At 40.9% G+C, this 12,724-nt stretch overlaps 1 protein-coding gene and 1 long non-coding RNA gene across 2 annotated transcripts in view; one reads left to right on the top strand and one right to left on the bottom strand.

Moving 5' to 3' along the window:
- The window catches only part of LOC126457387 (uncharacterized), a 189,622-nt gene that overhangs the window by 53,695 nt on the left and 123,203 nt on the right, over positions 1-12,724 (bottom strand). The window lies entirely within an intron of this gene.
- Positions 2,850-12,724, top strand: part of LOC126457384 (uncharacterized) — a 42,879-nt gene continuing 33,004 nt past the window's right edge. The window contains exons 1-3 of the mRNA XM_050093645.1: positions 2,850-2,960; positions 10,255-10,375; positions 12,342-12,477. Coding sequence (XP_049949602.1) covers positions 2,929-2,960; positions 10,255-10,375; positions 12,342-12,477 — 289 coding nt within the window. The 5' untranslated portion in view covers positions 2,850-2,928. The remainder of the gene's footprint in view (positions 2,961-10,254; positions 10,376-12,341; positions 12,478-12,724) is intronic.

Raw genomic sequence — 12,724 nt, 5'->3', positions numbered from 1 at the left:
TCTGCGAGGCATTACTGTGTGAATTGCAGAGTATTCATGTAGAAGCAGAAGTCAAGAAAAGGCTAAATGCGAAAGCATTTGAACACATTTTACAGCTTTGTGTATTGCGCAAACATGACAATGCAACCCACCATAAAGCAGTATCTGTGTGGCAATGGTTTGTGGGCAATAAGATTCTTGAATGGACTGGCTTGCCCAGAATCGCGACTTGAATCCAGTGGAACACCTTTGGGATGAGATAGATCGTCGACTTCGCTCCAGACTGCAGCGTCCAACATCCCTATCTTCTCTGGTTTCGGCTCTTGAGAAAGAGTGGGTTGCCATTCTTACACAGCCAGTATCATTTAAAATGTCGCCAGCATAGTTCAAGCTATCAGAAACGCCAATGGTATATGTCCACTAAATGGTGTCCGTATAGCTTTCATCAGATAATGTGCGTGTATGTTGGACACAGATTGAGTATCTTCCATTTACCGTGTTACCCTCGTACACCAAAAGACCAATTTATTTTATTGCACAAAGCCTACATGGTATTATAAGACGTTGTTACCAGTATTGATTTTACAATGAATCATTTTTAAATTTTCTTGAGAACAGATACAGTCGCTCATCTGTAATCAGCGTTCTTCTTCTTTCTTCCTTCGTTTCACCCTCTTTGGGGTACGCTGGATCAAATGGTTCAAATGGCTCTGAGCACTATGGGACTTAACTTCTGAGGTCATCAGTCCCCTAGGACTTATAACTACTTAAACCTAACTAACCGGACATCACACACATCCATTCCCGAGGCAGGATTCGAACCTGCGACAGTAGCGTTCGCGCGGTTCCAGACTGTAGCGCCTAGAACCGCTCGGCCACCCCGGCCGGTTACGCTGGATCAATCATTACTTTGTGCGTTGTTTTCTCCTTAGAGCTCAGTATTTCTTCATTCTTTCTGATCTTCTTTTGCTCTCTTCTTCCGAGATGAAGGGTTTGGACTTTTGTGTAGATTCGTCGTGGAACCTTATGTTTTAATCTTTAGTAATTAATTTGGCTGTTCGATCGATAAGTAAATTTTCTGAAATCTTTAATTCTGCTAGGTCTTTCTCAGTTTCTTTAAACCAGTTGGGTTTCGTTTTGCGGTTACAGAAAAAGTCAAAGATTTGTTTAGTTAATCTGTTGGAATTCATTCTGAGAAGATGACCATAAAAATGTATTCTCCTTTTTCGCATAGTATCTGAAAGTTTTTCAGTTTTCTTGTAGAGAGTTTCATTTTTGATGTATGTAATCTTATTGTCTTGAAATTTTGGTCCTATGGTTTTTCTTAAAATTTTCCTTTCCTTTAGCTCAAGTTTCTCCATTTGGCCTTTGAAATTCATGTGTAGTGTTTCTGCCGCATACAGTGCTTCTGACTTAATCGCTGTCTTGTAATGTGTAATTTTGGACCCCCATGAAAGGGAATTTTTGTTGTATGTATTTTTTGTTAGTTGGAAGGTAATTCAAGTTTATTTTTTCTGGATTCCATTGCTTTGCTTTCTTCAGCATTCCAACTAATCCATTCTCCGAGATATTTGAATTCTTTTACTGTTTCAATCTTTTGTTCTTGAACTTTGAGGTATTTACACGAGCGCTTGATGTTTGTCAGTATCTTAGTTTTTTGAAAGGAGATGGGGAGACTTATTTTAGCTGCTTGTTTCTTTAGTTCAAGGATTTACTCGCGCGCTTCTTCCATTGTTTCAGCAAACAGGGCCACATCATCTGCAAAAGCAATGCAATTTACTTTAAGGTTCTTCTTTTTTCAACCCTATCTTAAACCACTCTTAATATTTGTGTTCCATTCTCTGACTACTTTCACAAGCTCACAATTGAACAGCAACGGTGAGAGCCCATTCCCCTGTCGCACTCCCGTTTTTATTTCAAAGGGTTCCGATAATTCGCCCATAAATTTAACTTTCGAAAATGTATTTGTAAGGGTCGCTTTTATAATATTAGTTGTTTTCTTATCCAAACCCATTTGTTCCAGGACTGATAATAGAGATTCTCTATTAAATTGCACCATATGGTTTCTTGAAATCAATGAAGGTGATTACGTATTACTTTGCCTTGAATTTTGGTATGCCATGATGTTTTTGAGTATTATGGCTCAAATGGCTCTAAGTACTATGGGACTTAATATCTGAGGTCATCAGTCCCCTAAACTTAGAACTACTTAAACCTAACTAACCTAAGGACATCACACACATCCATGCCCGAGGCAGGATTCGAACCTGCGACCGTAGCAGCAGTGCGGTTCCTGACTGAAGCGCCTACAACCGCTCCGCCACAGCGGCCGGCTTTTGAGGTTTAGTATTTGTTCCGAACATGATCTAACTTTTCTAAAACCTCCCTGGTATTCCCAAATTTGCAGGTACAATTGCAACCCTGCCCTGTTCAAAAGGACTTTAGAAAGAATCTTTTATGTTATATCCAGCAGTGATATTCCTCTGTAATTGTTCAGGTCCGTCTTCAAACCTTTCTTGTGAATAGGGTGGATCAGAGCTGTTCTCCATTATGTGGGGACCTCTTCTTCTTTCCAGATTTTATCGAAAACACACTTAAGGGATGTCATTGCATTTTTGTCAGCCTTTTTCCATAGTTCGGCCACTATTTGGTTTTCTCCGGACGCTTTGTTGTTTTTAAGTTTTGAAATGACCTTCTGTAGTTCTTCAGCGTTCGTTTGATAAACAGGCGCTGTTTCTCACTTTGGTCGGCTTTAGAAACAGAAATGCGTCGTCCTTTTACCAATAACTTTACGTAACCACTATGTGCAATAGCCTGCAGGTAAACAACAAATGCCGGCAGAGGCGCTTAGGCTAATCCTCCCTGATCCCCCAGACATGGCCGACTGCAGCGCCATCGGCAGTATTGCCATTCGTATTGTGACAGGTAGTTAAGAAGCAACGCAGCAACATGGGCGCTTCGTTGTGGTCAAAGAAACTCAGGTAAATATCAAAGGAAACTGCAAGGTGTTATATTTCAGAGCACTGTTCACAGTGTTGATTCTTACATATTTACTTATTTAGAAGTTCGTGATGAAGGAAGCTACATAGCAGCATTGTATTGTCTAGTATGAATTGTAATTTGTGTAGCTCTTATCATTTTGCTTTAAGGGGATACGGAAGGCAATTTTTATCCCTATTTTACACTTCACTTTGAATAGGTACACTTTTCAAAAGAACTATAAGTGATAGAAGAATAAAATTTTTATTGCATATATATAACATATATGCCTCAGTTTACAAGTAAAATGAACATAATACCGCTTATGGTTTTGAAGAAAAAAATCTAATTCTTTCACTAGTAAAATTTAACTTTTTTTGTACATTAATTATTATAAAACAGTTTCTGATTGTTTGGTGGTTGTCAGCTTACTTGTAATAACTTATTACCATCTGCAGTAAAAATTGACCAAATTTCATTTTCCTGACCCCAGTAGTTTATCAAATAATGGAACCTAAAAGTAAAAAAAAAAAATGTAGTTTTGAGAAAAATCCATTTAAAGTTTAATATGCAATTCTAATCAGTTATTGATGAGAATTACTTACCACTAATATTTTCCTGCACCATACTGAGCATCATCTGAATCATACTGATCTTCTTTCCTTCTCTTGGTCCCTCTTCTTTTCTGTCTGGCTTCTTTTGTGCATTTTAAATTAGCAATACCTGCTTTGTGGATTATCTCTTTATCTATTTGCACCAAGGATTTTGCAGTATTTCCACTAGATTTCATGCCCAATAATTCCGAAACATCCAGTTTTCTAATTACACCATCATTGAAGCATAAAATAGCATCACAAATACCAAATTTGACGGTTGTAAGCTGAAAAAATACAGTTTTTGGCAATCGGTTCCAAATGACGGAATGCACATATTCATTTAAATTTTGGATTTTCCCATGAAGACATTTCTTCAACAAAGTATCTACAAAGGTCTCTAAATATGAGTTTAATTTCATTCATTACTGATGCAGGTAAAGAATGTTTGTGGTAATATCTGGCACTTCTCCTGTACTTGCACCAAGTGTCGGGATCATTCGGGCAAAGACCGTGCACTGGATTTTCATTTGTGGAAAGCTTGTGGGAAAAGATAGCCCATACAGCTTTTTTCATGTTTTATAAACTCCCTACATTTCTTCTTATGGCCAAGCCATAATAATCTTGTAATCGATATTTCAACATTTGTCAGGCGACCTTTACCACCTATCTTCTTACCATCTTCCAATACTATTTTTGATTTTTCTTTCAATAATCTTCTCAACTGGACCCCATTCTCTTCTGGACATGCCCAATGCACTCTAATTTAGAAATTGTGACATTAGGACCATAGGGTTGTTCTACACACACCCGGCCACGAGCCTCGCTGTCACCGCCCCAGATTGCACAGAGCGTCAGGAAAACCGTCATATCTGACGAAAAAATTGTCGTATTTATATAAAACAAAACTGTTTCACTCAGGAAATACCAGGCATTTCAAATATGCTAAAATCTAAAAATCGAATTTTTGAAGCTCACTTGCCTTCCGTCTCCACTCAAATGATATTTCAAAATATCCTATGAAATAAATATATCAACGAGCTCCTTGCCAGGCCGTGAAGGCCCAAGGGATGCCTGCCCGTCTTGTCATCCTCTGCCTTGCGTAGGTGCGGTATGGAGGGGCACGTGATGAGCACACTGCTCTCCCGGACGTTTTGTAGGCATTCCAGAACGTGGAGCGGCTACTACTCAATCAAATGGCTCCTCAGCTGGCATCACGAGGCTGAGTGCATCCTGTAGCAGTCCTCCTACCAAGGAAAAATCCCTTGGCAGTACCGGGAACCGAATCCGCAACCTCCGCATGGAAGCCATCTAGGCTGACAACAAGTACTTAAACACGTCAGTCAAAACGTAAAAGTCGTATCGCATTATTGGCTGGAATGTCCCATGGGGTGAGTTCGGCCATATGTCGGAAACGGTATTCTTCCTTCGCGCACATTGGCCTCTTTCCTTGTGGAGATGTGATAGTTTTTCTGTATATAGAGTGTAGCTGATTTAATGGATTCGTGGGTAGTGTCGTGTTTGTGTCGTACGACGATGATCAGGAGAAGGAAGATAGTGAAGCCTGGTGCGGGTACACGGTCCACTCCTCTCAAATAGCACGGCGGGGGCTGCTGAGCTTAACGACCTCATTCGACAGATGGGACACCATCGGTAGTGTGGCATGACCTTATTTCATGAGACTCTGCGGCTGGGTTTGAAATTCGTATTATTGTTTGACATTGTCACTGTGGGGAGATATGCGATCTGTTGACTTAAACATGTGTGGATTACAGGGCCATCTTCGTATCAGTCTACAATTTCATTCAGTGTGTGACATTCAATACACATCGTCGTATTTCTAGAGCTAGGTCGCCCTGAAGTAAAAATCTTTGTTGGTGGTGTAAATTGACAGTGTTAATCACTAATCAAATATTGTTACAGTGCCCATTTTTCTACAGACACGTACAAACGATCCACAGCAATGATAGTTGCATCTTCCATCCGTGGATGTAAACAAGATATCATTTCTATCATTTGTAATGGGAAACAGGAAGTGTCTGTGTGACGGACGACGGTGTGTAATGAGTGTCATACAATGAACGACATTTTAGGTTTACCTGAAGATGGCTCCGTAATGAGCTGAATCCGTTAATCAGTAAAGAAAAATTGCGATATTGACGTAGGAATTTCTGGTAGGCACTCCATCGAGGTCATGGTTCAAATGGCTCTGAGCACTATGGGACTCAACTTCTGAGGTCATCAGTCCCCTAGAACTTAGAACTACTTAAACCTAACCAACCTAATGTCATCACACACATCCATGCCCGAGGCAGGATTCGAACCTGGCACTGTAGCGGTCTTTCTGCAGTCAGATGGTCTGATAATTACAGCACTTTTATTGTTGGGGAGTAGAGATCTATTCTTTTTCCTGTTTTCAGTATCATTGCAGGACCAGTCAGATACTACGAAGTTTCTCCACTCAGCGACAATGATAACTATGCATTTTCACTAGTGTGCTAGTATTTACAAATACTTTAATATATCACGATATGTGAACATACTTAAATACGAGCGTAGTTCCGTGCCTACATCTGGCACAGTTGATTCACACATATTAACCTGTACTGATCTTACAAGATGAATCATAAAGTTCAGCGATGATTTCTTCTGGTGGATGATAAATTATGCATGCTGACTCCATACAATCGATGGACATGCCGTTGCCAGATTAATCGACGGTCTAGAGCACGCTGGATCGTGTAACTGATGTACATTAGACTTTTAAAAGTATCCTCTTAGACTTTTAAAAGTATCCTCTTGTAGCTTGGTTCACTCTCTCTCACAATACAGCTTAATTGTTGGTGAGAAGACTGTTGCTGCGATCATATATCACCCAGAATCACTGATGCAGAGTGGGAATTCTGTGGAACAAGAAGGTAATCTACATTGATGTCTTTCATAGATGCATCTACTCATCCACAGATAACACGACTTTGCTATCACTATATTGTGGATTTTAGAAAACCATAATTGGATGGAATTCACGATCTATCATCACTCCCACACTGATGTGTTTGCTGGCGTTGATGTTAAGCGTGTAAGTCACGTTAAATAATGTTAATTTCATGTTGGGCGGCATCTCCTCAGGTGAGGGCCGTCCTGCTATGCGTTTTGACATGCTTACTGTTCGAAAGTTCTGACACAACTTAATGAATGAACTATCAACTGCTTCCCATAAATAATCTATACATAAAATATTTTTTGCGTATAGTCATAACAACTTAGAAAGTTGGTCGCTTTTTTTTGTGTTTATGAATCAAGCATCTTACCCTTACAACTACAGCAGCTACAGGGATTTTATTCACTTTTATTTCACATTTGGGCACTGACTGCTTATGGAGGAAGGAATTGGAGCAACTATTATCTCCTCCTCAGCTGCTTGTGTGTGGGCAACCAGCTAGAGCCCTTGTCCTCCTAAGTACTTGTGACATGCTGGCTGCTGTTGCTGTGACCTCACCCAAAATGCGCAGCTATGGGATGGAGTGTGGCGACCATCACAATGCGAGGGTCCAGGGATGGTCATGGGGGTTGGTGGGGGGGACTGTCTAGCAGGCTGATGAGGCTGAATGCCAGGCAGTCAGGACTGGTCATATAAGAGTTGGAGGGATATGGCTTCGCTGTTAACCCATCCATCCCCCCAGGTGGCATTAGCTACAGCAGCAGGTTGACAGTAGTCCTATGCTGTGGTACAATTAGTCAGAGTACTGTTTTATGCACAGGCCCTTGAGGATCTCTGTTCACTGTGCCCAGCCTAGGTAGTGATGATGGATACGATGACATTTGGAATGTAGCTACAGTCTGTGTGATTTTTTTAATGTGCTTCTTCTTTGGATAATTTCAGTGAACTATAAAACAGTTCATTGATAGGATAGGGGTGGGGGAAATATGATAAATATTGTAGTAGATATTTTTATATATACATATCGTTCATTCAGTTCTACAATACTGTGCAACTAACAGGTTTTTACAGGCCTTATATTCAGTATGAATCACATTCTACCCTATAGGAGCAATGACATACATGTGTATACCATCTGCATATTCGACTTGTACACATTATCTGTTTATGGGATCAACTGTTATAAACTTTGGCAGTGGAGGATACAGGCATTTATACATTGTTCTAACTGCCTCATACTTCCACTATGCTTGTCTAAATAGCCTGTAAATACATAGTATGCAGCTGTGATGTATGGGTGCCAGGGACAAAGTCTGCCTCTCGTGACCACTAACACACTGACTAGTTCACGAAAATTGACGAAAGTTGAACTTTTAATGTACGGGTATATGTGTGCACCTCCTAAAGTTATTTACAGCATTGCTTCTGCAAACATGTCAATTACGGATAACTTGCTTCCAAACGTATAGACGTCAATAAGAGTAAGTGACGTGTCTTATTCAGTCACCATCTTCCTGTATGTCATAATACTGCACTCCGTACCGAGCCCTTGGATATTCTCCACTTCAGTTAACACGTCAGTCGCTATCAGGCGCCCGGCCGACATTCACACATTAAGATCCATTAACAAATTGTAGGCACCTCTTAACTGAGATAGATCCGACGGCTGTGGCTGTGGCTGTGGTGGCACAGAATAGTCTGAAAGAACAATAAAATATAATACAATCCGCAGAATATTTAAAAGACCCCACTGAATAATAACCAAATTGCAGCGTTTCCAAGGGTTTCAATAGACAAGACGGAAGAGGGTCACAAGAAAATTAAGCCCGATAGCCAAAAACTAATTTTAGTTTTGAACTGAGGATCCACAAATGAGCTAAAAACACCATTCACATTCTTTTTACCAGAACGGTTGTTGACCAGCGTTATCTGCTGTAGGTTACACCAGTTCGAATCATTGGTCAAGGCACATATTATTTTATGTCACTGAATTTATCATAGAATTTCTGGAGCCAGTTTTATATTCTTCCATAATTGCAGCTTAATTTTTATTCGACTGTCATGTTGTTAATATTATTGGCAATCCAGACACTTCGCAGTTTTACTTTTTATAGAGCGTGCTTCATTAGTAGCACGTGAAGACCGTTCGACTAACAATAGATTGACTATTATTTTCTACTTACTAGTTTCTTTCATAAAGTTTAAACCATACATATTATGAAACTGGATGGAAGTATGTATGTTCCCCATCTCCTCCTAAACTACTGGATCGATTTTGACGAGACTTGGTACACGTTATCACTTACTGTCTGGAAAGAACCACTGTGTGTGTAAGATCAGAAAAGGGTGGAGGTAAAAAAAAAGTGTAGCTCACGACGCGCAAATAGCCAGACTTTATTCATCCAGTGTTTGAGAAATGGTTCAAATGGCTCTGAGCACTATGCGACTTAACTTCTGAGGTCATCAGTCGCCTAGAACTTAGAACTAATTAATCCTAACTAACCTAAGGACATCACACACATCCATGCCCGAGGCAGGATTCGAACCTGCGACCGTAGCGGTCGCTCGGTTCCAAACTGTAGCGCCTAGAACCGCTTGGCCACTGCGGCCGGCATTGTTTGAGAATGAGAGAACTTAGCGATTCTCAAAAAACTTTTTTAAGTAATTTCAACCCTCACGATATTTTTTCTCGATGATTCCCCCTCAAAACGATGAAAGGAAAAACGTTTCTCTCTTACTACGTATTTTCGCTGTTCACACAGTAAACTGCCACATTTGGCATGACCTTTAAATATGTTCTACTTTACTACTAACCATATTTGCAGCACATTGTACAGACAGTATTTACATATACCACTGAATATATTTGCGAAAATATATCGTTCTACTACATATAGTTCACGAGATATGACGCCATAAACATTGATATTCGTGAAAACGAACTAGCAGGGCGATAATTCGCACGAGATACAGGTCAAATTTTGCACGAATGCGGTGTGAAATCTGTAAAATGTATATGAAATATAATTTTTTAGTGTTAGTACGTGTGCAAAGCCACAGGTGGAAAGCACCTTCTGAACCCCTGTATCGATTTCAACGAAACTTTGTTCACGTATTACTTACTATCTGGAAGTTAATATTGTGGGGGTAAGAACCAGAAATCTCCTGTTGGGGTGACGGTGATAATGCGGACAGAGAAGGGGTACGAGGGGATGGGCAGAGAGAGGGTGGAGGTGGAGATGGACTTAAAGGGGATAAAGAGAAGATACAGGGTGAGGAGGAGATGGATGCAGGGGAAAGGAGCAGATGGGGGAGGGCATGTGGACGGAGGTAGTGCGGAGGAGCAGATGGACAGAAAGATAGGGTGGGGGGTAGAGCAGATCGACGGAGATAAGGGCAAAAGGGAAAGGACAGCGAGTGGGAGGTGGAGAAGGTCGACAGGAGAAGAAGGAGGAAGGAGTAGGAAATACACAGAGATGGGGAAGGAACAGATGTACAGAGAGATGAGGGAGGTGGAGAATTTTGGAATAAACACGTACCAAAACAATGCCGAGTACTCAGCTAGTGTTACTGCAGATTGTTCCTTTAGAGACGCCGCTCTCAGCTTTTTTCTTTTTTTTTCATGCAAAATTAAAGAATTGAGGCACAGCAAAATTCAGTTCTGCTGTCATTGCCGAATAGTATTTTCATTCTCAAACTGAAAATGTTTCTGTAATTGTGATGACGTAAAATCACTACAGTTCAGGTGAAATCTCGTTTCAGCAAGGCTCTTATGCTGATCGTACTAGCAGAGATGGTGTCACTAGAATCCCTTCATGCAGTTGACTACGGATCCGTCAACATCAGACTGAAATGCTTCGCGGAACCCAACACTGCAAGGCGGGTGAGTACTTACTGCCTGCACTGCTGCCCATTAAAACTGTAACAGCAGGACAGTTACCAAATAACGAAATTTTATTGATTGTGTGTATACAGCATTACAGGAACAACAAATGATTAAATTTGTTGGTGATTTGGGGGTACATAGGATGCGAAATTTATTACACTTAGGTGCCACCTCTGATGACAACGGCTGTAAACCGGCTGACATCAAGTCAAACTAAGTTTAGATAACAGATACGGGTATGTCACTCTATCCTGCCCCAGCTGTATGCCAGAGTTCATTAATTTTAGTTACTACTAGTGACCGTCTTTCAATGAGCTGAAAAAATTTGGATCCACCTTCGACAAGAACCGAACCGTCATCGAGTACTGAGGGTTTTTTCGGGCTGCCGTGGTGTCGTATTAATAGAGTATGTCCGTAAGTGGCAAAACGGAAGAGGAGCTTACTGCTGAAATCTCCTGACCAAGTTACGGGAGACCATTCAGAAGAAGCGTAGGCGGAAACTGTTCAAGTGGTGTTTTGTTCCACGACAACGCCTCACCTCATACTGCTCAAGACATAGTCATATACACTCCTTCTTTGGGCAATGAAATTTTGCCCCGTATCCCGTATTATTCTGATATGGCACCCGACGGCTTCCTCTTCATTCCCGGCATGAAGAAATTATCCCATGGCAGGTATTTACAGAATGACGAAAAGGTGATTATTCAGAAAGTAGACTTCCAGAACCGAGGTCTTCGTCAAGTCGCCCTACGTTGAGAAAAATATGTAAGAATCAACACTATCGCCAAATTTCACGGACGCAACTTGGTTTTCTCGAGGTGATAATTAAAACGTTATAACGACTCCTCGTAGGTGGAAGGCCAACGGAAGACTCAGATTTGTGTGGAGGTTTTTGACAAACTGTCGTGGAACAGGAAAAGAAACCGCACACTAGACAGCAATTTCAGAGTGATGCTTTGGGTCCTTGTCAAGCACATACAACTGAACCAGTTCTGAGACACCCTGCTGGAATCGCAGTAGGCCAGTGCAGTTCGTTCAGAAGTATAAAGGGGATGCTTACGGAACTTGAACGACAAGCTTTGAAAGAGAGGCAACTTTAAAGAGAGGCAACGGTATTTTCACGAATCCTGTTAGGCAGGCCTGCTTTTTGTTCTTCGCTCGATAGGCGACTGGAAAGGACACTAAATCTCACCCGTTCATAAAAAATTTTGTGCTGACTCGTGTAACCTACGTGCAGATGAAGTTATAAAGGAAGGAGAAAGTAGCTGATCCTACAGGTACATTTTTTTCTAGTAGAGTAAATTTATCTAACTCCTTACGAGTATGTGGGACTGTGTACCTTAGACGAAAAATATGCTACCAGTAGAAAAACGTCGTACAGGGTAGGTCCAAATTTCTGCCGAAACGGGCCGGAACAAGTCGGCACCGGAATTTAAAATAGTACATGTGTACTAAATCCCAATGTAACTGCAATTCACCGCTGCGCCGGCAACAGTGAACGTCACAATGGATGACCAATGTGATGCGATTGGCAGGGGCATGGGGTGAGGTACTACGCGTAATATTAAGTCTTGTGGTTTTGTTGCTGTGATTATAAGAAATTATGTTTCAAAAATTTGAGCTTCAGAACAGTATTTTGTAAAAAATAATTTATCATAGCAAGTTTTATCACAAGTTTTCAAAAATCGCAACTTGTGATTTATGATGAAGGGGGGAGGAGGCAGGGAGAGTTGTATGGTTGAAGAAGTATGTTCCAGCACCAACAATTCTAGAAATTCAGCGCAGATAAAGGGTCGATATAAAAGTGTTGCAACTAGCCTTTATTGCTATAAGAAATACTCGACCTTTGGTAAGTATGAAACAGATCATTTCACTCCCGTCAGAATAGCAATGGTGCGATATATGTGACTGATTCCCATTAGTGCTTGCTTTCTCTTCTACAATGTGCCTCCGTGTGTTGCAGGCGGCATATACATGGAGGGATTATAAGGCAGCGGATTTCAACATGGATGATTTGTCCTGGAGCTGTTCCCCTGAGCCATACGTTAGCCTGGTGTTGCACATGGTACCAACTCAACCCGGTGGTCTTCGTTCGTTGAGTAATGCAGCATTTCTTTTCTTTAGTATAGGTCTTTTTACGTTAATTTTACGGCAGTGAGGTAAAATAGCACAGAAGGAGTCAGATTAAAATCCTGATGTCATTAGTACCATTTAAATCGGTTTTCCTTCGTTTCCATAGACTGTCCTAACAGGCTGTCGAGATATTTTCTTGAGCAAAGATACGAGGGATTCCTTACGGCATTCTTATAAAAACTTCATGCATTATGTCGAATCTATTTCTACAAT

This window comes from Schistocerca serialis, chromosome 2 (genome assembly GCF_023864345.2).
Source record: "Schistocerca serialis cubense isolate TAMUIC-IGC-003099 chromosome 2, iqSchSeri2.2, whole genome shotgun sequence".
In the NCBI taxonomy this organism is placed as follows: Eukaryota; Metazoa; Arthropoda; class Insecta; order Orthoptera; family Acrididae; genus Schistocerca; species Schistocerca serialis.
This window is presented reverse-complemented; position numbering and strand designations above follow the sequence as displayed.